The following is a 27,391-nucleotide window of genomic DNA, read 5'->3' on the forward strand; positions in this document are numbered from 1 at the left end:
ATTATTTAATGTTTTCATTGATGACAAGGAAAGTTTAAAACATGTTAATGAAATTCAGATTATATGGAATTTGTAAGGAGTTACGGACATTGACCAGAACAGAGAAATATCAAGGGACCTATACATATTAAAAATGGGCAGAAAGTTTGGGTAAATGGAAAAAATCTGAAGGAAGTTTACAGTGTTAGAGAAAGATCTGGAAAACAGACATGCTGAAAGAAATCTAGTGTGAGGGTACCCAGGACATGTCTGCAATGCAATAGCAAATATCAGTGAAAAATACTATTGCAAGGTTGAGCTGAACAGGTAGACATTTCAAGGAGCAGCAAAGAGATAGTAGTTCCAACCCTATATGGGGCTGATGTGACCACATCTGGAGAACTATATTCAGCTATGGGCACCTCACTCCTAGAAGGATATTGACAAATTTGACCAAATTCAAAGACTACTGTATCAAGTGATTGAGGAAGCTAGGGGAAGTGATTTATAAAGGAAAGATTAAAAGACATAAGTGGAACATGTCTAAGCAATATTTTAAAGTGACTGCATTATGCAAGGGAGGGGAAGAGACAGTCTGGCATAAATTTTCAGAAGTGACAAAGTGGTAAGCATTTCCTGAAAAACCAAGCCTCTAAATTGTCTCAAGTTGGACACTCAGAACAACTGGAGAAACTGCAAGTCCCTAGTCACTTTTGAATGCAAAGGCCTATATCTACAAACAGAGTATGCACAGCAGGGGCCCCACTCTTTCATCATAGGGTCAGAACAACTCCCACAGATGTTGTTAATGGGAGCTGCTGTCCTCGGAGATGGAAAGGAATTCTTAGGGGTTGTATAAAAGGGAAATGATGAAAAGATGACATGAACACACATCATTTAGTTACAAAGCTCAGTCATCTGAAACAAAAAGGGTAATTTAAGATGAAGATTAAGCAAAAACTCACTTGACAGCATGTGGAATAGCCACCAAGCGAACTGCTGGAAGCCCCATTGCTTGGGGTATTTAAAATCTGACTGCATAAGGTCTATTGCAAAGAACCAGCCTGGACTGACGAGAGGGACTGGATGATCTAACTGACCTTTTCTATCTGTAATTTCTAGGATTCAGGGATAAAAATGAACATTTCAATTTTACTTTAATTACTGGGACACTACCGCTCTAAATCCATCTCAGAGACAGCATGCACACTTGCTGCGCTCACGTTAGTTAATTGCATTCTTGTCACAAGTTCTCACGATGACCATATTTTCAAACATTGTTCCCAGCCATGATTTTCAATATTTAACCAGTAAGTCAAGAATCCTTACCCAACACCGCCAGTTTACATTCCATTTACATAAAATATTGAGTAGAATGGCAGGTTTGCTCTTTAGGATTATTTTGTGCCATTTTGTAAATATTTAACATTAAAATGCAAGATTAGGCCATCAGATTATTTGGTATTTTCTCCTCCTTCCAAAATATAATTTTTCCATACCTCATGTTTGCTGCTTTTGTATGAAAACGACAGTACAAATGAGATTCACAATTCAATATGCTCTAATCCATGCATCCTTTATTCCATTACAACCACTGTGTTGCATTCTAGCAACAGTACACAAACTGCAATCAACCGCAATCAATGTTTACAACAATCTGAGGCTTACAGTACATTTAAGGCCTTTAAATTTGGAAAAAAATTAGACCTATGGTAGTAGTGTAACAATTGTAAGTGTCTTGCATTTCTGATGCATATTCTGTGTGATTCCAGTGTCAAAGAATCAAATTACTTCTAAACTAAAAAGATTAGTTCAATGAAAATTTAGTTACATAAATTCATCAAAACATAAAATGTTAATTTTTTTTGTCCTGGAAATCTTATAAAATTTTAATAGCAAAATAATATAGGGATAAAAACATATTTTAACAAAATGTATTCAATCATATACAAACCAGAATTCTGCAGTTTATTGTAATTAGACTTAAATTAAAAACTACCAATTAAGAATCTATGCACAAATGTAAATTCAAATATGTACAGTACTTTTAAAAAGTCTACAGGAATGCTTTACAGAAGGAAAAGTTATGGCTCTTATTCAGACCCTCTGAATATTAAAAGGAGTTTTCTATTAATGAATTTACACATTTATTTTTATTAAACAAAAACAATTTAGTTAATTTTTCCTTAAGAATATTCCAGTTATGTTTATACAGAAAATGGCTGAGAGGTTGTTACAGAATTTAGCCCCATGTTTGTTTGTTTGTTTGTTTTCCAGGAAAGAGTAGGACATCTTAAATAATTTACTTGGGAAGATTAGTAAGTTAAATAAAGATCACTAAGAGGAAAGACCTCATCACAATAACTTGCCAGTTACATTACCACAGCTAGAAATTTACAAAGAAAGGACTCCCTTAGATTGAACCCATGAATCGATTGTTAAGAACAAGCTGTAGTTCACAATGGTTGTGTTCCAAATACTGAGAACATTGAAAAAAAGTCTCATAGGACAGAATTATAAATGATCAGAAGGTAGAGAAAACTGACTTTAGAATATTAATACAGCACTAGATTAGAAGTGTCCCCATATTCAGCTAGTATCCCCTTGTCCTCCAGAGTAATGAAACTAAAAATCATTGGAGTTACAGTAGTTGACCATATTGTGTGCATTAGTAGAATAATTTCCAGATATAAAAGACAAGTTTCATCAGATGTTTGATTAGAACACCCTCAAGACAGGTATTTCTTCATAGTATAAAGCTATTACAGCTATCCAGTTAAAGCATGTGCAAAAAAACAGGTAATTTCTTCCATTCACAGTAACTGAGGTAAAATCAAGTAGGCTTCTTCAGGAGTTGGGGAGTTCATGAGATATGAATTGTTTTAGTCTTTCTAGATATTGTGCATAAAGCTCTATGTCATTATGCCCAGCCCCTTCCACCCAGAGGGGCTCCACTGCTCGCGGACATCGCTCATACATTGCCAGGCCATGGGAGAAATCTATTACCTCATCTTCAGTACCATGAATTACCAACACAGGAGAGGTTACTTTAGATATCTTGTCAATGCTGGGCAGGGTAATGGAAAAGAAAAAGAAGTTACTCAGGCTTTTAGTTTTTACATTTGTAGTACCAAAGAAAACAAAGTTGAATTAATTACTAAACACATTTAAGGAATACTGTATTTTTTTTAAATAGATGCCCCCTCCCCCTTGATGCCCCACTGACTTATCCACAAAATAGGCACTGGTAACGGTCAGTGCAAGCTCCCCTTTTATTGCCATCATGCTACCAATCTCTTCAATGGCAAGAAGTCTGTCCACTCTCCTGCCTGGTCAAATCTTTGGCTTATTAGTGTCTATCATACCAGCTAGGATGTGGACATCTGTCTACCTCAGAACCAACCTGAGCCCACCAATGCATTCCCACAGAGGATGAAAGTTAAGTCACCATGTCTGAATTTGAACTACTGTAGCCAATGTAGCCTACTACTAAGCTAGAGACATTCAGTTCCCTAATTCATTATGGCCCTTTGACTGAAAAATCATTTAGAAAGCATTCTTATCTATGTTACTGACCCCAGAGATTAATACAGATTTTAAAGGATTAATTCATTTTAAAGTATAATTTTCTCTATTTACATTAGCTGTTTTCATTTTGCATTTCTGCTCGCACCATGAAAAAAAGAATAGGGTTATGCTACAATCATACTACACTTTTAGTCAGTCATTTTCACTTCCTGGTTCTCATATGCACTAGCACAATACTGCAATGTTAGGATTGAAAACACAAAAGGGACATACTTAACTGTAAACCACCACCACCAAAAACATACACAGGATTTATTTCATGGAAACATTTATGTGCATCTTGGGTTTGGAAAAGGCTTATTTTTCACAACCTAAATTTGGGGAAATTTTGACCTTAAAGTAAACGTTCAGCTTAGATGCAAGCTTCCTTCAGCAGTATAGTATTTCTATTGGACTTTTTGTTTTTGGGAGAGCAGGGTGGGAGGAAAGGACAATGATTAAGCTACTACAGTATCTATAGTTCTCATGACTCTATTTTCTAAGCTCCAATATACCATATTTAGCCAACAGTTTACATATAGAATTATTTGTTGCTTCCCCGTCAAGTACTAGAATGAACAAAATATACTATACTTTTCATAATAGGTAAATACATCTCAATCTACAAATATTTGATAGGTGTGAACACCAAGGAAAGAAAGAAAAACTATTTAGGGTGGTACAAGGGGATAGGACTAGAAATAAGGAGATGAAATTAGGAAAAGGGCTTGCTTGTTAGCAAGTTTTCTTAACAGTGATATCTATTACACTGTGGAACAGTTCCTCAAGTGGTGAGAACTCCATCGCTTTGGACATCTGAAATAAGACATCAGAAGATCTATTGTAGTAAACAATCTTGAACTGACAGAATAACTAGACTAGACCACTTTTTTCCACCTCTAATTTCTATGGTTTGTTAAATAAAGTTGAACAATAGTTAAAGGAAGTCAGGATTTTGCTACTCTCAGAGGAAGTGAAGGAAGTGAAACATCTAGATGTGAAAGTGACTACACAAAACTGAAACTGAATCTATCCAGTCACTCAAAATGAGTTATAAAACAAAAAGATAGGCAAGCCGATGTGACAATTTACAAATAAATACAACATTTTGAAAATACTGATAATTCCATTCAAAAATGTAAATGTGAAACTGGAACAAAGAATTTCACATGTGTAAAAGCTCAGCATTTGGTGTACTGTGGGATTCTAGGTAACAGCTATTGCTAAACAAACGTTTTGGTCTCTCTACATCCCAGTATCTCTTCAAAACAGACTGTACAAGCTTAAAACAGTAAAAAGCTAAGACTTGATTTTGAAATTAGATTCTAGGCAGGAAAACATTAAATATGGATTAGTCAGGTTTAGCTTTTTCCATGTGGAATACAGATAAGGACTTTAAGAGAGACTGTCAGTATAAGGTGAACAATTATAGTTTTTATTTGTATCCCCAGGTGAAGAATACCATAATTACTGGCAATGTGAAATAAGCAAAATATTGACTAATTTAGTTTAAAGTCTTAAAACCCAATGGACTGCCTGCTACTGAGTAAAGATTTCATAATAGGTATGTCAGCTATGTGCAGTTATGTACACAAAAGGTTTTTTCTATATCACTCTTATTAGCTAGCTACTGTTTTTAATATATTTTAGAAAGTTGGGAAATCCCCATCATTGCAGCATTCAGGTAACTAGCTTAATAGTCTGTGAATACAGATGAAGAATTGCCATTAAAGAAAAACTATTTGCATTTTGCAAAAAAATTGGAGAGCATCCCATTGCCAACTCAGCTACTTGTAAAGCAGTATTTAAACTGCACATTAGCCTACTTGGTATTCTCAGCCACACCACTCTGCATCTAGGAAATCTACAGAGACTATATTCTCATGAGGTCCCAAAATAAAACACACATAACAGCAATTCTCCAAAAGTGTACATAAACATTATTTCCTACAGTGAAGGCAGACAGATGAGCTGTACACATTAATGAAAATGCACAAATGTTTATTTCCCTTGTTTTAAGTGAAGTCAGTCAGAGCAATGAACAGATCAGTAGAAGAGTAATAAAAAAATACTGTACAACATCTCTGCTGTCAAGCTTTAAACACTCCTTCCCTCATACACACTTATTTATTTTTTAAACTGTTTGACTTGGCTTGTTTAATCTAATCACTGCTACACAATCCCATAACTAAAGTAATTAAAAACCTTAGCTTTTTCTCCTCTAGAAGTATTAATTTTAAATCATAAATATTAGATAATTAAAAACTCTAATAGAAGAACAATGCACAAGTTTCAGAGCAAGATCTTTTAAACTACTAAATACACCCTCAGTGAATTCGTATTTTAATTTTCTGAGAAGTGTACTAAGGATGACGACTTCACAAAAAAATTGTAGCGCTATAAGCTTGAAGATCATATATTTTAAGAAGCAGCTGTCTCACTAGCTACAGACGGTCTTCCTAAAACTCTCTCTTTAAATGTTATCTGTTACGATCAAGTTAAGATAAAACATAACGAATAGAATTAATTCCACTGCTATATCCTAGCTGCAAAAGGTCTGCCTACGTGGTGGACCCTCCTCCCACCATCCCCACAGCGAGCCCAGGTCAATGCTACAGGCCGACAAACAGCAGCATAGACATTCTCATTGAGGCTGGAGCCTGAGCTCTGAGACTCACCCCCTTTGCCAGGTCTCAGAGCCTTAGTGAGAACGTGCATGTACGTGGCCAATGTAGCACCATAGCGGGAGCCCTGCAAGTCCAAGTCACTTGACCTGGGCTCTGAGACCAACTGTCCCAACTTTTTTTTTTTTTTTTTTTTTTTTTTGCAGTGTAGATATACCCAAATTTTGCAGCAGGTCACAGAGCTCAACTCTGCACAAGACTTTATGAAGCCTGCTCGTCTTCTCCCTTCCCTGGCTTACAGGAAACTACTTGAGGTATTTTTTCCTCTCAGACTTTTGCATGCATCATTGACAGAAGATCTGTATGACTAGCACTTCATGACCGTCTCAGAAGACAATGCTACTATATATGACTTCTAAGCTCAAATGAGGAACCTTTTTTTGGAGAAAGTTGCATGGAATACTTAATAGCAGACATTCAAGTAACTAGAGAATCAGGGATGGCTTCTGTAGCTGCAAAATACACTCTGCAGCATAGCGTCATAGTAGTAAAATGTTAAACAATACTGCTTTCACCAAATAGCCTTGTACAGTTCAGATTTAGACAAGGATTAGAACTATTTGTACTGGAGAGATGCCTCCCAGAGAAGTCAAACAAGAATCTGGTGCTTATTAGTCAAAGCAAATTTGACTTCTCAGTTAACAGTCACTGCAATAAGCAGCAGGTGGTTTAAGACAGTAGTTCTCAACCTGGGGTAAGCATATTCCTGGGGTAAGCATATTCCTGAGGGTACGCACAAGTCTTCCATGGGGTACATCAACGTATCTAGATATTTGCCTAGTTTTACAACAGGCTACATAAAAAGCACTAGTGACGTCAGTACAAATGAACATTTCATACAATGACTTGTTTATTCTGCTCTATATACTATACACTGAAATACAAGTACAAGTACAATATTTATATTCTGATTTATTTTATAATTATGTGGTAAAAATGAGAAAGCAAGCAATTTTTCAGTAACACGTATTTTTATGTCTGATTTTGTAAGCAAATAGTTTTTAAGTGAGATGAAATTTGGGGAATGCAAGATAAATCAGACTCCTAAAGGGGTACAGTAGTCTGGAAAGGTTGACAGCCACTAGTTTAAGATATTTTCTTACACTTACATCTTTAAAAGTGTAGTAAAACTATATTAAAATTTTGTAATATGTACTGGTTTATTAAAGCAATTTTCAGATGCAAATTAGATAAAGTGTGTTCATTAGTATGAAGTTTTAATTATTAAAGAAGTAGGAGTTAAAATACTTCTGGCTTCTTTGTTACAGTAGCCCCACAAAATTGATTCTTTGAGGTTCCATTGTGTGGAATTTGGGCCTCCACCTTTCTTCCTCACTCGGGAAAAAAGAATGAATGATTGTGCTCTGGAAGATGCAGTTTCTGCTCTGACCATGGAATCCTTGTGGATATCCCACCTACAAACATTTGTAAGTGTTGCAAAAACAACTGCAACATTGAAGGGTGCTCTCTGGTCACTGATTTTCACTCTTAGAATGTAAATTTCACTTGCTTTTACAACTCAGTGTTTGATACTGTTTAGGATTCGTGGAACAGCTGTTAGCATCCAAATGTTTTGGTCTCTCTTTATATCTTAGTACCTCCTAAAACAGAATGTAAAAGCCAAACAATATAGACAAGCGTATTCGTTGTCCTGAAACTAATCACATTAAGCTTTCAATGCAACATTTTAAAGATTTTAAGCTCATTTTAAAGACAACAACTGAAGTGCTGCCACATATCTTATCAATTGATCTTAGGTGCCCCCCATTATGGTGGCATCCGAGCACCTCAATCTTAATGCCTTTATCCTCACAACACATTTGTGAGACAAGGAAGTATTTTACAGATGGGGACCTGAGGCAGAGACACTCACAGGAAGCCTGTGGCAGAGCAGGTCACAGAGTACTAGGCTAGCACCCTAACCACTGTGCCATCCTTCCTCTCTTCCTTTATGGAGTAGCAGACATTATCCAGCACTTTCAGTCTATTGTTTTGGTACAGTAGTATCAGCCGTTAACAAGAAGCCTAAAATTCTTTCACGTATATTTGTTGACACCACGTACCTTTTAAAGCAGAATTGGCTAAACAATGTACACTTCTAAAGGAGAGTTACTTTTTAGCTAAAAGCACTTGACAGCGCAACCATAACTAACAGTTACCAGTCTAAATTTAACATACATAGGATCGGTGGACTGTGTACGAGCATTAAAAATTGAAATGATAAATAGCTGTGAAGATTGTAGGGTTTTCTTTATTTGCTTATTTAGCAAACTAGCATGCCAGTTTGAGACTACAAGCTACTCAGTGGCAAATGAATACATTTATTATCTGTTTTGATTTATAAGATGTGCCTGTCCAAAGCTCAAGATGCACATCACAATACAAATAAAAGAACACACTATAGAAAAGTTTAAGGTGACCATAGAGCAATCCCTCTAGCAATATTTGCACATACCTTGGGAAAGCATCAAAGCAATATGTTTTCCTGGTGTCAGGAAAAGCTACCCGTAATCCAGACATCAAAGGTGAATGAAGGATTACAGCTGCACACTCATACCGAGATGCCAGGTCCACTGTCGGGACAGTTCCAATACTCTGACCATAGAGAATTATGTTCTCGGGACTCACACCATACCTGCAAAGAGAATTAGAAAATACATCGTTTAATTTAAAAACAAAACAAAACAAAACAAAAAAAAAAACACAACCTAGATCAAATGAAGAACAGCGATAGAAACAAAACATGTTCTACCCACTGCAGCTCTCCAAAATCTACTCCCAGTATATAGGAAAGTATCAAGTCTGTATGTAATAGCAGAGTAAATCATTATCGAAGTATTACGTAGTAATTAGAACACTTTCAGGATTATTGGCATGCTTGTTACTCTCAACCAGATTCCTGAACATTCACAAGTATAAGTTATCTTCCACAACACAGTGCAGTAAACTGTGTTTGACACTGAAAACAGTTATCTTAACGCTGACCCTCAGTCTCCTGTTTAAAAAAAAAACAAAAACCTTCTTTGTTTTATAAAAACAGTCAGATTCAACCCAAGAGGAGATATAATCATGATCAAATTAACTGGAAGTTAAGTACAATTGCCTTATTTACATATTTAGTAAATGTAAGATGGATGGATCTTAATTATTCCTGTCCATTCTGCTAGCATCCTAGTCAGTGTGCTGTATAGTTTTCAGATCCTATATTACTTATAGCTCAAGTTACAGACTGATGTATAGTAATCTGCTGCTACAAAGTATCACTAATATCACAATCTTAGATACTCAGAAATATCAAAAAGTTAGTTTAAAATATGAAATTACTTTCCAGGGTATTCTAATGTTTTTAGGATAAACAATATTTGGTCACCACAATATTGAAAATACAAATTACTGCTGCAGTTCTGAGAGTCACAGGATATTACCCACAGACCTTCAATGTCCAGCCCACTTTATTACAAGAGGCACAAAGAAATAATTCACTGCAGAGGAATGAACGCTTCTGGTTGGAAATATTTTTAATCTGTTTGTAAGAGTGCATTTTTCCAATGACGATGGGCCCCATTGTCACTAATACAGCAATTGCCATGACACTGGAAGTCAGAACCTACAGCTGGGATTCCACCAGGTGGTATGGGGCAGGTTTTCAATCCCTTTGGACAGCAGCCTGGTGCACACGTGACTGGTTGCTTTACCAGAAACCCACCAGCAAGCAATCAGCTGCTCCTATGGCAGTAGCAAAAGGGATAGGGAAGAAAAGTTACTGAGAAGGGGGAACACAGTACTAATCATCCTAAGACACGTTACAGAACAATACTTAATTTTATAATGGAGCAAGATTTATTTGGATTGTAGTCTCTTTGAGACAGGGACTGCGCCTTCCCAGATGTTTGTGCAATGCTTAACACAGTGTAATATTACTGAAATATGAGTAAGCAACTATAATAAAAATTTGTCCCTGGAATGAACTCTATCCTTTTAGTGGTCAGTCACAGCCAGAGTCTGATGCCTTTCAAGATGTAAAGCTCATTTAGGGCAAATTTTCCCTGGCTGGCAGAGGGTCCTGGATTGCAGTGAAACCCTATATGGTTGTTGCACAGGAAGGGACTCCGAGGAGTGAAATCCTGGCCCCACCGACTTAAAGGAGGGCAGGATTTCTCTCCAAAAGTCATTTGAAAAGAATCTGCACTCACTTTATGGTACAGTGTAGCAGAGAGATTTGGGAGCAGTGCACCCAACTATGCTGATTCATCCACCAGCCATTTCACTATGTTACTCAGAGATAGGTGCAGTGGGAGCAGAGACCACCACAACCTAAAAGTTGTAGCCACAGTCACTATGTGGTGTGGGTGTGTGAGAGGGTGTGTGTGGAGCATTCCACAGATTATTAATATTACAGTAGGGCCTAGAGGCACCAGTCAGGCATCCACTGTGCTAGACAACATACAAACATACAGTGAAAAGATGTCCCTCTTCCAAAGAGTTTACAATCTAAGCATATGTGAAGACAACAGCAGGTAGATGAAGCGGAAGCACAATGCAACAGTGATCTGCTCCCCAGAGCGCGAGCTTTGCAACCCTGTCTTTGCCCAGAGACTAGGATTTTTCCCATTCGCTCATTTTCACCACTTTTGGTTTTATTTTGTTTCTGTAAGTGGTTTACATAATTTGTATTGTCAGCAAAGCACATAGCTACCACAGTGATAGGCCCTCTAGAAACAAAAAAGTTAAGGTACATCTGCATTTCGCAGGAAGCAAATCAGTTAAAGTAGGATGCCGTGTGAAGTGCTATAAACATTGGGGATCTCTACATTGCAGTCAGCCCCTGTTTCACTCACTAGGTATCAGAGCCATTAAAAGTTTAGTTCCAATTATATCATAGCTGTGAAGTGGCATTTTTGCTATATTTGTCTTTAAAGAATTAAGACTAATATTGTCCTTTAAGGTATACAGTGCAACGTGCTGAAACATGCACTGAGTCAAGTGACAAGGGTGTAAAGAATGAACAGTGACACAAAACAAGAAGGGCAACTAAAGATGGTTTTAGTTATGTAGTTGTCATTTCCATATCACTTCTAGCTAATCAGAATCAAGCAATTAGATACTGGAAGTTCCTATAACTAGTTTCAGTTATCTTTCCCTTTGCCCTTGCTCCTTTTGATCAGAAGAGCGCCACATCTCTCAAACAAATTCACCTCTGAACAAAACACTCGTGTTTATATTTTACACATTTACTGCAGGGCCAAAGGGCGTTTGATGATTCAAGAGCAAGGTCCATGAACAGGTGAAACAGAATCTAAACACCTGCAGTTTTAAGTTCTGATTTAATAGAATCATAGGTTTCAGAGTAGCAGCCGTGTTAGTCTGTATTCGCAAAAAGAAAAGGAGTACTTGTGGCACCTTAGAGACTAACAAATTTATTAGAGCATAAGCTTTCGTGAGCTACAGCTCACTTCATCGGATGCATTTGGTGGAAAAAACAGAGGAGAGATTTATACACACACACACACACACACACACACACACAGAGAACATGAAACAATGGGTTTATCATACACACTGTAAGGAGAGTGATCACTTAAGATAAGCCATCACCAACAGCAGGGGGGGGGGGAAGGAGAAAAACCTTTCATGGTGACAAGCAGGTAGGCTAATTCCAGCAGTTAACAAGAATATCAGAGGAACAGTGGGGGGTGGGGTGGGAGGGAGAAATACCATGGGGAAATAGTTTTACTTTGTGTAATGACTCATCCATTCCCAGTCTCTATTCAAGCCTAAGTTAATTGTATCCAGTTTGCAAATTAATTCCAATTCAGCAGTCTCTCGTTGGAGTCTGTTTTTGAAGCTTTTTTGTTGAAGTATAGCCACTCTTAGGTCTGTGATCGAGTGACCAGAGAGATTGAAGTGTTCTCCAACTGGTTTTTGAATGTTATAATTCTTGACGTCTGATTTGTGTCCATTCATTCTTTTACGTAGAGACTGTCCAGTTTGGCCAATGTACATGGCAGAGGGGCATTGCTGGCACATGATGGCATATATCACATTGGTAGATGCGCAGGTGAACGAGCCTCTGATAGTGTGGCTGATGTGATTAGGCCCTATGATGGTATCCCCTGAATAGATATGTGGACAGAGTTGGCAACGGGCTTTGTTGCAAGGATAGGTTCCTGGGTTAGTGGTTCTGTTGTGTGGTGTGTGGTTGCTGGTGAGTATTTGCTTCAGATTGGGGGGCTGTCTGTAAGCAAGGACTGGTCTGTCTCCCAAGATCTGAGAGAGCGATGGCTCGTCCTTCAGAATAGGTTGTAGATCCTTGATGATGCGTTGGAGAGGTTTTAGTTGGGGGCTGAAGGTGATGGCTAGTGGCGTTCTGTTGTTTTCTTTGTTGGGCCTGTCCTGTAGTAGGTGACTTCTGGGTACTCTTCTGGCTCTGTCAATCTGTTTCTTCACTTCAGCAGGTGAGTATTGTAGTTGTAGGAATGCATGATAGAGATCTTGTAGGTGTTTGTCTCTGTCTGAGGGGTTGGAGCAAATGCGGTTATATCGTAGCGCTTGGCTGTAGACAATAGATCGAGTGGTATGATCTGGATGAAAGCTAGAGGCATGTAGGTAGGAATAGCGGTCAGTAGGTTTCCGATATAGGGTAGTGTTTATGTGACCATCGCTTATTAGCACCGTAGTGTCCAGGAAGTGGATCTCTTGTGTGGACTGGTCCAGGCTGAGGTTGATGGTGGGATGGAAATTGTTGAAATCATGGTGGAATTCCTCAAGAGCTTCTTTTCCATGGGTCCAGATGATGAAGATGTCATCAACGTAGCGCAAGTAGAGTAGGGGCATTAGGGGACGAGAGCTGAGGAAGCGTTGTTCTAAGTCAGCCATAAAAATGTTGGCATACTGTGGGGCCATGCGGGTACCCATCGCAGTGCCGCTGATTTGAAGGTATACATTGTCACCAAATGTGAAATAGTTATGGGTCAGGACAAAGTCACAAAGTTCTGCCACCAGGTTAGCCGTGACAGTATCGGGGATACTGTTCCTGACGGCTTGTAGTCCATCTTTGTGTGGAATGTTGGTGTAGAGGGCTTCTACATCCATAGTGGCTAGGATGGTGTTTTTAGGAAGATCACCAATGGACTGTAGTTTCCTCAGGAAATCGGTGGTGTCTCGAAGATAGCTGGGAGTGCTGGTAACGAAGGGCCTGAGGAGGGAGTCTACATAGCCAGACAATCCTGCTGTCAGGGTGCCAATGCCTGAGATGATGGGGCATCCAGGATTTCCAGGTTTATGGATCTTGGGTAGCAGATAGAATACCCCAGGTCGGGGCTCCAGGGGTGTGTCTGTGCCGATTTGTTCTTGTGCTTTTTCATGGAGTTTCTTGAGCAAATGCTGTAGTTTCTTTTGGTAACTCTCAGTGGGATCAGAGGGTAATGGCTTGTAGAAAGTGGTGTTGGAGAGCTGCCTAGTAGCCTCTTGTTCATACTCCTACCTATTAATGATGACGACAGCACCTCCTTTGTCAGCCTTTTTGATTATGATGTCAGAGTTTTCCCCCCCCTGCTGTTGGTGATGGCTTATCTTAAGTGATCACTCTCCTTACAGTGTGTATGATAAACCCATTGTTTCATGTTCTCTGTGTGTGTGTATATAAATCTCTCCTCTGTTTTTTCCACCAAATGCATCCGATGAAGTGAGCTGTAGCTCACGAAAGCTTATGCTCTAATAAATTTGTTAGTCTCTAAGGTGCCACAAGTACTCCTTTTCTTTTTTTAATAGAATCATAGAATATCAGGGTTGGAAGGGACCTCAGGAGATCATCTAGTCCTCAAAGCAGGACTAATCCCCAATTTTTGCCCCAGATCCCTAAATGGCCCCCCTCAAGGATTGAACTCACAACCCTGGGTTTAGCACGATGTCTCCGCTCCTTAAAATATTAAACATTTTAAAAGAAGGGAGTAGTCAGGTGGAAAGTGAAACACAGGAGAGGACATGCATGGGTGGAAAGAGAGCAGACGGAGTAGAACCTGGAGTCAAGAAGAGAAGAAAGGAAGAGTGAGGAAAACAACCTGGCAAGAAAGAGTGCAGCGGGGAAGGGGAGAAAGCTTAAAAAAAATAATCATATTTTGAAAAAAGACTAATTCTTTTTCCTCAGGATTCTGTCACCACTCATTTTCCTTCTTAAAGGAAGAACGTTCGTCCACCACCTAAAGAGTGGCTCTTAAAAATACCCTTCATGAAATAAGTGAGCTTTGGTCTCTGTGGAAACAGAAGTCCATGTGACTGAATGGAAGACCCAAGTTAAAATTTGTGGGTATGCAACTGTGTTGCTCCTACAGAGGTCATCTTATCTGCCTGTAAGTCTCAAAACCGTTGGGGTGAAGAGTGCAGCGCAGGAGAACAGTGCAATTTGGAGAAAGGAGCAAATCTTGAAGCATCTACAAAAAGTTACATAGGCACAAGAAAGACTATATGTAGCCTCACGTACAAAACAAAGAGACCACGTCTTTTACTTTAAAAATAGTTGACAGCTGCAAAACATAGCATCTTTCTGCCAGAGAATAACCAAATACCTATATATTTTTTTTTTTTTATTGACGCCACTCATAGGTGGAAAGGTTCACAAGTATTTGCAATCACAATACACCCACTACAGCATGGTTTCTCAACCCAAGGGTCGGGGTCCAAAATTGAGTCACCAGAGTTTTTTCCAAAGGGTTACGTGGCAGCTCTGGTCCCACGGGGCTGGCTGGGCTTGCCTCCTTGCTCCAGGCATTGAAACCTCTGGGGTTCCAGCGTCACTCAGGTTTGACCCAGCCATCATGACGACAGGAGTCTAGGTAGGCCAAAATTTGACTGAGTGGTAATGCCACTCTCACAAATTTGGTCCAGTTGGGGAATGGGGCCAAAACTGAGTGGCACTGCAATCCCCTAGGTCGCAGTGCCCACAGGGGAGGGCCAAGACAAGCCAGGCCCACAGCACAGGAGCTGCCACTGTGGGGTGAATGCCGTGCAGGATCCAACACCCCCAGGGGGCAGACCCACCTGAAACCACCCCAGGGTCTCCACCACCAAGCTATTTACTGGGTCATGACAGGCCATAAATGTTTACAAAAGAGTCCTGAGCCAAACAAGGTTGAGAACCACTGCTGAGAGGACATAGTTGCTGGCTACAAACAGACAAACTGGTGACTACTTTGCTTGTTCCCAGACACATCAATAGGTCAAACTCTGAAACAGAGACTCAGGCCATCTCAACATGTCTATTTTTGGGTGGGGTCAGTCTCTATGAAAAATGAATTTTGGTTAGTCCCTCCCCAATGTTCTCATACCCAACATTTAGCTTTCATATTTACTATATCTAGGGACAGTTTGAAATGGAAGTGCCTGCATTGTAAGCAGAGGCTGCCCTGCTTTTTTTCCCAGGGCCTCAGAAGTATAAGTAAGTCCCTTTCAAAAGGAACAATTTGGAATTTGATGGCATTGTGTGTCCATCTCTCACGGGTAGCTCCAATAAACCGTTTTCAAGTAACACTAAATAATTCAGTCTGCAAATATGTAAAATAAATCCAGCACATTTTAACTAAAGGGACATATTTAGAGGTACTTACAGATTTCTAGAACATTTTTATTAGAGCACATCTCCTAACCTATGAAACATCTCATAATCTACTTCCTTTTTTTAAGTCTTTATTGCTACCCTTTATATAAAAAACTTAAACCTTTGGCATGGATACTTTCAAGGCACCTACTTTTCAAGGTAACTGCTATGTCTACTCGAAATCCTTGTGGAATTCTGCACCACTGCGCATGTGAAGAATTTATGTCCCCTGAATATTTCTTTGCTTCCTCACAGAAAAATGACTTTCTGACAAGGAAGCAAAGGGAAGCCACAAGAGCGGACGTGCAGTCCTCGCCAGCAGTATGTTTCGGGTGTCCAGGGCAGCCGGCAGAGAGGTAAATCACTGTGGGAGGGGGGCAGGACTGGGGAAGACCCGACTGGTGGCTCCTATCCTGTGCTGGGCTCAGCTGCTGGTCCTGGCTGGGCTGGGGAGTGATGGGACTTCCTCTTTCCCTGCATGGCATCTGAGGCCAGGTCTGACCCACCCTCAGATTTCTCCCGCAGCTGCAGGAAGCTCTGCAAACTCCCATCCCCCTGACATCCTGCATCCATTGCTCCTCAGCTGCAGAGAGATCCCTGTATAGGGAGCTGCTCCCACATTCGCCCAACCCCCATGCATCCAGACCCCCTCATACCCAAACTCTCCTGCCAAGCCTCACCCCCGCCGCACTCAGAACCCCTCCGATGAGCCCCTCCCCCTGCACCTGGACCACCCTGATGAGCCACCCGCACCCTGATCCCCACCCCACCAATCCCAACCAGCTGCACCTGGATCCCCATCCCACTGAGCCCTACTCTCCCAGCATCTGAAGCCCCCATTGAGCCCCTCACACCCAGCCCCCCTTCTGAGCTCTATCCCCCACACACCCAGACCCCCCCTGCTGAGCCCAAACCAACTTCATCTGGACTCCCCTGCAGTGTCCCATTACCATTGCACCAAAAACCCCAGAAATAGCTCCTGTGCATCCAGATCCCTCACTGAGCCACTTGCACCCAGATTGCTTCTCAACCCGCACAAAATCCTCTCAACTCACACTTGGATCCTGCCGTGCTGAGCCTGCCTGCTCACACTTGGTGCACCCGGTATGGAGGGGCAGGGCTGGCCCTTGTGCTGTGTCAGGGTGGCTGCAGCCTCACCACCGAGTCTGTGTCCCCGGGGGAATGGGGGGGGGAGGGGAGGATTTCACAATGATCTTCCACTCTGTGCAGCCAGTAGTCTATGCTCCCCAATGCCATGCTGGAGTTTCCACATTGACACATATATTTTGCAGAATTTTTAAAATATTATGCGCAGAATTTTTAAGTTTTTGAAACAGAATGCCTGCAGGAGCATGTGTCTCATGTTACAAAGTTAGAACAAAGTTATCCTGATTTTTGTCTTTAAATTTCTGAGTTTTTGTAAAAGCATCTACAATCTTTAGACAGTACAAACTAGTATAAAGACCTAGGGTCAATAAATAGCATGGAATTGAAAACTCAGATGATTTGGATCAGCTCTAAATTTCAGCATCTGGAAGTACTTAGGTAATGTTTCCATTTCTTATAAAAAGAATTAAATTGGTAGCTAGAGTTATCCTTTATAGAACTGCCTCACCAGTCTATAGAGAAATCCAGAGGAAGCCAGTTATTTTTACAATGGGGGAAGAGATAGACCTTTGACTTCTGTTTCAGAATTGGGCTGACTTGTGATTAGTCCCACTGATTTTATTTTATTATTTAAGTCAGAGAACTTCAATAAGAGGACTCATACCACTAAATAAATACTAGGCCAGGCAGTATGTTTGGGGTTGGGAAGTTTTCCCTGAGGTCAGAGTGGCAGAGGCAGGTGGGGGGGGGGGGGGAGAAGTTTCGCTTTCCTCTGCAGCATGGGGCAAGGATCACTTCCTGGTTTGAACTAGAGAAGATGGGGAATTCTCTGTAATGTGATGTCTTCCAAACAAGATCTGAGGACCTCAGTAACACAGCCAGAGGCTATGGGCCTACTACAGGAGTGGGTGGATGAGATTCTGTGGCCTGCAGCATGCAGGAGGTCAGACTAGATGATCACAATGGTCCCTTCTGGCCTTGAAGTCTGTGAGTGTTTGCAGGATTGGACACAAAAAGACTGCATTTCAGGTCATGCCTCAGCAGATCTTTCTCTTGCATTTAGACCGGAATACCACAGGTTTAAGTCCCTCACTAGATCCCAACAGTGACACTGCAAGGAATCTCTGGCTTGGATGGGGTGGGATGCCACACTATAAAGGTATCAATCTTCAAATGAGAAAATTAAAATATTTTGAGCACTACGGAAAACCTGAAACTGCAGTACATAAGCAATATCCTTTTTGCCAGTCACTGGTGGAAGATTCCTTGACTTCACTTTAAAAAGCCTTAACATGCACAGTAAAACATGGAAATTGATTCTCATTATGCTATTCTATTTTTTTCATTTTAATGGAAAGTGTATGCTACCATAGAACCTATGGCTGCACTAATTCATCACTTTTACTGTTCCACTGCAATAAGAGCAAAAAATGTTTGCACAATAGCCTGGTTTATGAAGTTATATGAAACATGACTAAACGGCGGTGGTTGGGTTACGGGTTTTTTTTTTTGGCATATAGCCTAACATACTGCAACAGAGGCAGACAAAAAGTAGACAACAGTTGAAACAAAATACAAGACATTGCTCTGTGAATGTGTTCACATTTGGAATAATTCAAACAGAGGCCAGAAATATTTAATCAAGGGATCTTACACAGTTTGATTTCACTAAGCCTAGATTATTTCTGATGATTTGATATATTGCCATTTATCATTAACTTATGGTGCTGGGAAATCCCGATGCTAATTAACATTGACACACACTGTAACCGTAGTATTAGTTAATACGTTAGCTTTTTAGAGACCATTTCAAAATGCTATTTTGGAAGCTCTCTTATTTCTAAGATTTCTTAGAAGCTTAAAAATTTTTATTCTCTTCCATTTGAAAAGTTGATCTTTACCCTTGTGTTCCCAATAGAGTAGGAAATAAATGTCGTTCCCTTTATTCTCTTTTCAGGGCATAATAATTAATTGCTGCTAGCTTGACTTTATATATTCACTGCCTTCCCTTCATTATATTTAGCTACTTCTATTATATTCAACAGTAATGCAAGGAACCTACGGGTTTGTATCCTATAAGACATTAGCTTCAGCAAGTTAGCATAAGGCTTGAGACCAAAATAAACTTTGAACAGACAAAACAGCCCAAACCCAAAGTATTGGAGAGCTGAAAATAAAGTGTTTAAGGGGAATTTTTGACCACAGGAACAACCAACCACAGTATCCAAGAGTCCAGCCACAAGAGTGTCATGACGTACATAACAGGTACATGAGCTCCACCCACAGATACCCAACCACAAGAGGGTCATGGTAATGAATTGACATATATGATAAGTTGAAACCATTCATGTACTAACCTATAGGAGAGGCACATGCTTCTTAGTAAGTGACATTTACTAACCTTAGTAACATTAGTAAGGTGAGGTTATACAAAAAAGGAAAAGGGGAAATACCCCTACTGAATATGCAAGCGTAGTGGCTTCAGCATATCATATTATAAAAGTTACATCCCAGCCTCGGGGCAGTAGGAGAAGGAGATACAGTTCTCGGGACGTCCCAGAATGATGGCCACTGGTGAGGAGGGGGAAGGTGATGGTGATGAGGAAGATGACGGCTAACATTTCAGGTTGTTCTACAAAGGATGGTGTGAGTATATGGGTGTGCAGATGGACATTCTGTAGTATCTTTTATCTACCTTATTGAGTTGGGGTGTTTGTGATTATGCTACATGTATTATAAACTATTTGTAAATACAGAAAAGTTCCTATAGTGTGAGTTTGCAGCTGTGCACATTGGGGTTCCCAACTATGTAATAATTTGAATAATACTGGGTCTGATCTCGGGTCAAGAACTTGTCAATCCTCAAAGTAATAACTGGGAATTCTTAAGTAATCGACAATATATGATAGATCGGGCTACATGCTGGAGAAACAGAATAAAATACTGATTGTTTACATCTCAAGGGCTAGTTTTGTCCAATCCTAATGCAGTTAGGCAGCATAGTAGAGAAGGGAGCAAGGTCCCACACCAGATCATGTGGTCTTGTTAGGGCTGCCTGGATTATGGCACTAGTCCCCTCTGATACACCCAGTTACTTCCCTCCAGAAGGCAATGGACAGGAAGTGGGAGGAGCCATGGGTCTACCAGCCCACTGGGTAGGAAGGAAAGCAGCACTCTTTTCAGTATTGCAGCAACTTCTCTTGTCTTGAGGAAGAGTGAGTCAACTCCTTGTGGTAGTACAGCTACACCTCCTCAAATCCTCAGGGCTGAGCTCAAAGGTTCAATCTTACCCTAACTGCAACAATGGATTCTATTTATTTTGTTAAATCAACAATGAAAAACTTCAGGTGATCTATGGAGTGGTGAAAAGAAAAGGAGTACTTGTGGCACCTTAGAGACTAACAAATTTATTAGAGCATAAGCTTTCGTGAGCTACAGCTCACTTCATCGGATGCATTTGGTGGAAAAAACAGAGGAGAGATTTATATACACACACAGAGAACATGAAACACTGGGTTTATCATACACACTGTAAGGAGAGTGATCACTTAAGATAAGCCATCACCAGCAGCTGGGGGGAGGGGGGGGGAGGGGAGGGAAGGAGGAAAACCTTTCATGGTGACAAGCAAGGTAGGCTAATTCCAGCAGTTAACAAGAATATCAGAGGAACAGTGGGGGGTGCGGTGGGGGGGAGAAATAACATGGGGAAATAGTTTTACTTTGTGTAATGACTCATCCATTCCCAGTCTCTATTCAAGCCTAAAAGTTAATTGTATCCAGTTTGCAAATTAATTCCAATTCAGCACTCTCTCGTTGGAGTCTATTTTTGAAGCTTTTTTGTTGAAGGATAGCCACTCTTAGGTCTGTAATCGAGTGACCAGAGAGATTGAAGTGTTCTCCAACTGGTTTTTGAATGTTATAATTCTTGACGTCTGATTTGTGTCCATTCATTCTTTTACGTAGAGACTGTCCAGTTTGGCCAATGTACATGGCAGAGGGGCATTGCTGGCACATGATGGCATATATTACATTGGTAGATGCGCAGGTGAACGAGTCTCTGATAGTGTGGCTGATGTGATTAGGCCCTATGATGGTGTCCCCTGAATAGATATGTGGACAGAGTTGGCAACGGGCTTTGTTGCAAGGATAGGTTCCTGGGTTAGTGGTTCTGTTGTGTGGTGTGTGGTTGCTGGTGAGTATTTGCTTCAGATTGGGGGACTGTCTGTAAGCAAGGACTGGCCTGTCTCCCAAGATCTGTATGGAGTGGTGAGTAGCTAAGCAATATAGAGCTTGCCCTACCCAGCCTGGCTAGGTAAGAAAAGGACATCTTACGGAGTTTTTGGTGTAATCTTGCAGTACATTACATTTAAAGTTAGATTTATATCCTATTTATGTAAAACAGAATATTATTCTTCCAAAGTTGATGGAATTTTTATTTGTACTTGCAGGACTTTTAACCACATTCAGAATCCAGTGGATAGTCCACACTAACATAAGAATGTTTAATTTTGTAAGGCTGGTCAAAATTTGTGACCTAAGAATAATAAAGCTACTTTTAATAACATCTGATTGTTTAGTCTTTGAAGCAGCTATGGGATATGTACTCAATAGTTTTTATAATTACATAAATATATTTTCAGACACCCTCCCATGTTAGTCTAAAATTTATTTCTAAAAAAGCATGTATGTACCAGTGATTTCCATTAGAAAGTTATATATTTCAAGACTATATTCACTGCTCACCATCTTCCCCTGCAAAAAGATATAGAGAAAGCATGCACAAGTATCAAATATTTCACTCTAACTGTAGGTAAGATTACACACAGCATTAAGAAAGGTCTTTGTAATGTGTGCAAGAACTAGGATGGTCAATTTCTGAAGCCAGTATTTTGCAAATTTAGAGTCCAATCCTGCAAAAGCATAATACTGGGCATAATGCTAACTACTGTAAATAGGACTTGGAAAAAGCGTGTACATGCCCATATACCATCCTGGAATTTCTCTGAAGCTACTACCTTGCTGTCTGGAATTTGAACTTTCATTTAAAAATCTAAGGCCTGGTCTACACGTAAAATGTAGGTTGACACAGCTATTGTGCTTAGAGATGTGAAAAATCCAAACCCTTTAGTTCCGTAGCTATGCCAACCTGTGTTAGATACACAGCTACGTTGATGAAAGAATACTTCTGTTGACCTAGCTACTGTCACTCCAGGAAATGATGTTCCTACAGCAATGGAAAAATCCCTTTTGTTGCTGTAGACTGCATTCACACAAAGGCCACGTCTACACTACCACTTATGTCAGCAAACTTGTGCCGATCAGGGGTGTAAAAAAAACCATCCCAAGCAACATAAGTTTCGCTGGCATAAGCGCTTCTTTGCACAGCACTATGTCAGCAGGAGAGCTTCTCCCACCGACAGCTACCGCTGCTAGTTGAGGTGGTTTTATTATGTTGACAGGAGAGCTCTCTGCCCTCAGCATAGAGTGGCTACAAGAACAATCTTATAGCAGGACAGTTGCATCAGTACAGCTGTGCCGCTGTACATTCGCTAGTGTAGACATGGCCTAAGTGATGATGCTGTCTTAACTCCGGTGCTATAGCCATGCTGCTATAATCCCGGTAGCAAAGTTGTGGTTTCAGAGTCACTCTCTGGCTGTTAATAGTTCTGACAAAAACCTCAGAAATACAAACAGAGCACAACCAATACAGAGACCTCTGCAAACAACCTGGAACAATGGAGGTGTGACTTGCCCATTACCTTACTGCAACGCAGCTGGAGGCAGAGCAGACCTACACAGGCTAGCTTGTCTGAACTAGCAGGCTAAAAATAGCACTGCAGTTACAGCAGCAAGGACAATGGCTCAGGCTAGCTGAGTACAATTCCACCTGACCCCTTGGGTACGTCCTTGGGCAACTAGCCATGCTGCTGTGGTCCTACTGCTATTTTTAGCCCAGCTGGAAATCACACCTCCCAGCTGCTGTGTAGACAGACAAACCCTCAGGGAGATGTTAACATCACTGGGCAGCAGAGTTAATTTTATTGTTACCTATCTCATCCCTCATTTAAGAGCAGACGGGGAGGATCACAGCACTATACAACTTACTCTGGGTGAAGTCTAATTTTGGAGTCGCAAAGTGGGTGCTGCTTGGGAGATATGACCATTTTTCCCCCACCTCACCCCCTTCCCGCAAACAAGAGAAGCCAAGTCAAAAGAGATGAGCAGAACCCATGGGCATATAAAAGCTGCACTAATGGGGAGAGTACTCACGTAGCCCAGCAGAGACAAGCGGCACATATACTGTGAATGTCTGCACAATTTACTGTTAAGTGGTGTCTTATTTTCGCAAGTCATGTGAATGAAGCTTGGAATCACTTCCACCCAGATACCTGCTAATGGGGGGGGGGCACAATTTAAAGGTTCTGCTGCCCCCAGAATAGCTCAAGTCATCCCCCACCCTCAACAGACCCCTCCCTTACCCTCAGTCTCTCCTCCCCAAAAGCAGCGGCCCCTCCCTGCAGCTCCCAGTTGTTGCTCCTGCCTCTCCTCCTGGGGTGTAGCTTGCTGGCTCAGGCAGCTGGCACACAGGAAGGGGGCCCAGCTGCACCATGTGACAGTGGGGCAAGCACAGCCTGGCAGAAATCTGGGGGGGCATGTGATCCTGCATGTCCACCCCACGTGTTACATCTGCCTGTACCCCACACCCAATTTAACCCAACTGCAAGCAGTGCAGTTGGCTACTCCATTCAAATACCATGATGATAAATCCCCATACACAACACATTAGGAAGTATTATACCCATTAATAAACAAACATTTGCAGGATTAGACTCTTAAAGAGAAAAATCCGGCTGTTTTAAGAAGAAATTAAGTATCCTGAATTTTGAAATCTGGTGGGGAAATGCCCTCCAGATTCTAATTGTGCATGCCCATGATGAAAATAAACCCTCCCTTTTAAATATTAATTTTGAAGGACTCACAATGCGGCATCACTGTCCTCCTAGTGGAAATTCCATCTAGATACCTATATGTTGTCTTACCATCACAGTTCCTGAGCATCTGCCATTTCTCTTGGCTCGAGGGTGTTATCAGGGCAAGATGAAACTGTGACCTAGATTTCAAGCGTTTCATTTCTGCACTGCAAAGCTGGACTTCGCTGGAGTTTTGAAGTACTCCTAGCCTCAAGAGAGGTGATCTTGGGACATGAACAGAAATCTCATTTGTTACACAACTAGTAGGTGAGAGGTTGCTTCTCTCAGTTGACAGTTTTTGGTTTCTTACATTTTAAGACTGTACTGAAGTATTTTCTTAATTAAGGGTCTCAACCTGCACACACTTACTACTGGGGCAGTGCTAGCACACTTTGGCAAACTGTAAAGAACGTGAAATTATAAATTCTATGCACATACCCTGAGCTATATATGTAATTCCTAAAAATACCCGGCACAAAATTTCTAGATCCAAGAGCAAAAATTAAATTCACTTCTTCTAAAATTTAGAAGGGAACAAAACTAAAACTCTAGCTCATTCTTCACAAATAATTCACTGCTTATTCTATGCTTATCTGCCTTTCAGAATCAAGATCAGGCTACTGCAAAAAACATTTACCACCTCTAAACATAACTTCCTTAAACCAGACTGGGAGAAGAATAATCTCCAATTCTTGGTCTCAACAACAAACAAACAAACCACATACCTGTTCCCCCAGCATCAATGGATACCCCGAGTTATCTTCACATACATGTGGTTCTCTTCCCTCCCCTCCCCTAGCAAACTTCATTACGCTGGGATTCAGATCACATACAGACTGCATGTCTGACATTCTTGTCTTTTCTGTAGGGATTTTTATGATTTTCCAAATATTTTAAGTAACATTCTACTGACAGGCTAATAGGCCATCCCAAGCAGCCGTAGGCAGTGTGTTCTGTTCTAAAAACCGTCTGTTACTTGTGCTCTAGGTTCTACCCATCCCAGTGTTTTATCCATTTTCAACAAGTTTATAATATATTTATTCTCAAACAAGAGCACACTATGCTTTCTCTCAGACTGCATTTATCTGCACCCATTTTCCTAAGCATTCTGTACAGTACAGGCAGAAAGGGAAGGGTTACATACAGAACAGGAGCACAGAAATACAAAGTAGTGACAGGTTTCAGAGTAGCAGCCATGTTGGTCTGTATTCACAAAAAGAAAAGGAGTACTTGTGGCACCTTAGAGACTAACAAATTTATTTGAGCATAAGCTTTCGTGAGCTACAGCTCGCTTCATCGGATGCATTCAGTGGAAAATACAGTGAAAAATACCTTAAGTGATCACTCTGGTTACACCCATTGTATGGTAACACCCATTGTTTCATGTTCTCTATGTATATAAATCTTCCCACTGTATTTTCCACTGAATGCATCCGATGAAGTGAGCTGTAGCTCACGAAAGCTTATTCTCAAATAAATGTTAGTCTCTAAGGTGCCACACGTACTCCTTTTCTTTTTACAAAGTAGTGAGTCCAACTCAGTGGAAAAAGAGGTCTGAACAGTGATTTTCTGGAAGGAGACAACTGAAAACTGGCAACTGAAGTGCTGCTATGATGGCTCCTCGGAAGCAAACAGAAGTGGAAAGTTGAACTAGCAGTAAATACACACTACTTCTGGAATACTTGTTGCATTTATGAACCTATAGAGTAAAAAGTCCTTTTGTCGTCTTTTGCAATACAAGCTTGATTAGCATTTGTTTTAGAAGAATATACTTTCTGGACTTAATACAGAAAGACTAACAATGAGGTAGCCAGATTCCATCTTCTATCTGTTCTGCACTGGTTTGTTTAAAACTAGAGCTTTGGAGTTACTTAAATGCAAAAAGTAACTCCAAAATTTATTAAAGTGCTCTGTAGTAAACAAGCATGTAGGACAGAAATCTTACATTTTATTTATCATAGACAGGAAGCCTTTATTGGCCACTAAGAATTATCTTCACTGACCACAGCATTAATAACTCTCAAAAACCCAGCCAGGTACATTCCATTATATACGCTTTATTGTAACCAGTGTACAAAATCTATACAACCCAGTCTCTGGAGTATATTTAAATAATCTGAGACATCAGAGGAGATGATGTTATTTTCACAGGGAACAAAGCCTACAGTGCTTTCTGGACTGAGGAATTCATTACCTCCATTCCCAGTTTAATATTCTTATCCTTACTCTGTTTTATTTCTATTCCAGCTGCACACATTGCACTGAACGTTGTGTAATACAAAACAGTTGAGTAATATTCTGGTACACGCCTCACAAGGTGTCTGATTACAATGCCAGACAATTAGAAATCTGACAATGCTTTTGTTGTTGCAGAAAGCCCTCACTTTAATACTCTGAATCCTAATCTCAGCAGCAGGAACCAAGAGAAAATGAGATAAACTACTGTCTCCAAAAAACTAGCACTTATAAAAAGTTTGTTAGGCTATTAAGGAAAACAGAGGGAGTTTTATATATTTCAATGATCTTTTAATGCCACGATATAAAATGCTGTATATTATAAAAACAGATTTTAGACAACGTCAAAATAAGTCTATGCATCCTAGAATACTGTTATAGGAAAAGAAAGTGGGCCGTATCCCTCCAACAACATTAGAAGGTAATCGTAACAAACTAAATATAAGGCTTTACATTGCATGTGCAATCCCAGAAGATGTACCCTTTCATAGCCATTTCTAAAGTTTCAGTCACTTCAAAGTGGGAGAACCCTACCCTACTTCAAAGGCTGGAAGTTTTTATGCTGAGCCAGGGTATTTACAACATTCTTGCTCAGTTTCTCAAAGTTAGGCTGCCTTGGTCATTCAGAGTCGCCTTGCCTACCACCCTCACCTCAGTAGTGGGAGATTGAAGGCTCGTAGGCCAGCAGGAATAAAGGTATCTCCTCTCCCTGAAATCCCGATGCCCCTCTGCACCTTTACAGAGGAGTACTACATTATTCAATAAGTAATCTTATTCCACCCTCATTATCAGGGTATCTGGGTGCTTAGAGAATTAAAACTGAACAAGGGGATTGACATCTGTCAAGTGAGGTTTCCCTCTTCACTGTTCTGCTAAGGTAAAACAATGCATTTTCCTTCTCCTTCCTTCCTTCCAACACATTTTAAGAGAAAGCAAGGCAGAAGTGCATTTTGAATGTATATTGGAAGCCTGAAAGCTTGAAAAATAAAGGCCAAGGCTAAGTCTGACAAGACTCAATAGGGAGCCAGCAGAGCACAGCAGTAGTATGCACACAGCCACCGGTGTTGCTGACGAGGCAAGCTGCATCATTCTGTACCACATGTAATTCCCCCCCCCACAGCTGATGGTTTCAAAGCACAAGTAAATTGCATTACAATAATCCAATCTGGAGTTGACAAAAATATGCATGATCAAGGGGAGGTCTTCACTGCCAAGAATGGGATGCAGTTTCTAGCATTTGGAGGGAGCAAAATGGG

General features: G+C 40.5%; 1 protein-coding gene across 1 annotated transcript in view; it reads right to left on the reverse strand.

Annotated features, from left to right (window-relative positions):
* Positions 1-1,539: 1,539 nt before the first annotated feature.
* Positions 1,540-27,391, reverse strand: part of ABHD17C (abhydrolase domain containing 17C, depalmitoylase) — a 52,485-nt gene continuing 26,633 nt past the window's right edge. The window contains exons 2-3 of the mRNA XM_038420453.2: positions 8,686-8,865; positions 1,540-3,046 (exon numbers count right to left, since the gene is read on the reverse strand). Coding sequence (XP_038276381.1) covers positions 2,827-3,046; positions 8,686-8,865 — 400 coding nt within the window. The 3' untranslated portion in view covers positions 1,540-2,826. The remainder of the gene's footprint in view (positions 3,047-8,685; positions 8,866-27,391) is intronic.

This window comes from Dermochelys coriacea, chromosome 10 (genome assembly GCF_009764565.3).
Source record: "Dermochelys coriacea isolate rDerCor1 chromosome 10, rDerCor1.pri.v4, whole genome shotgun sequence".
NCBI classification, from domain to species: domain Eukaryota; kingdom Metazoa; phylum Chordata; order Testudines; family Dermochelyidae; genus Dermochelys; species Dermochelys coriacea.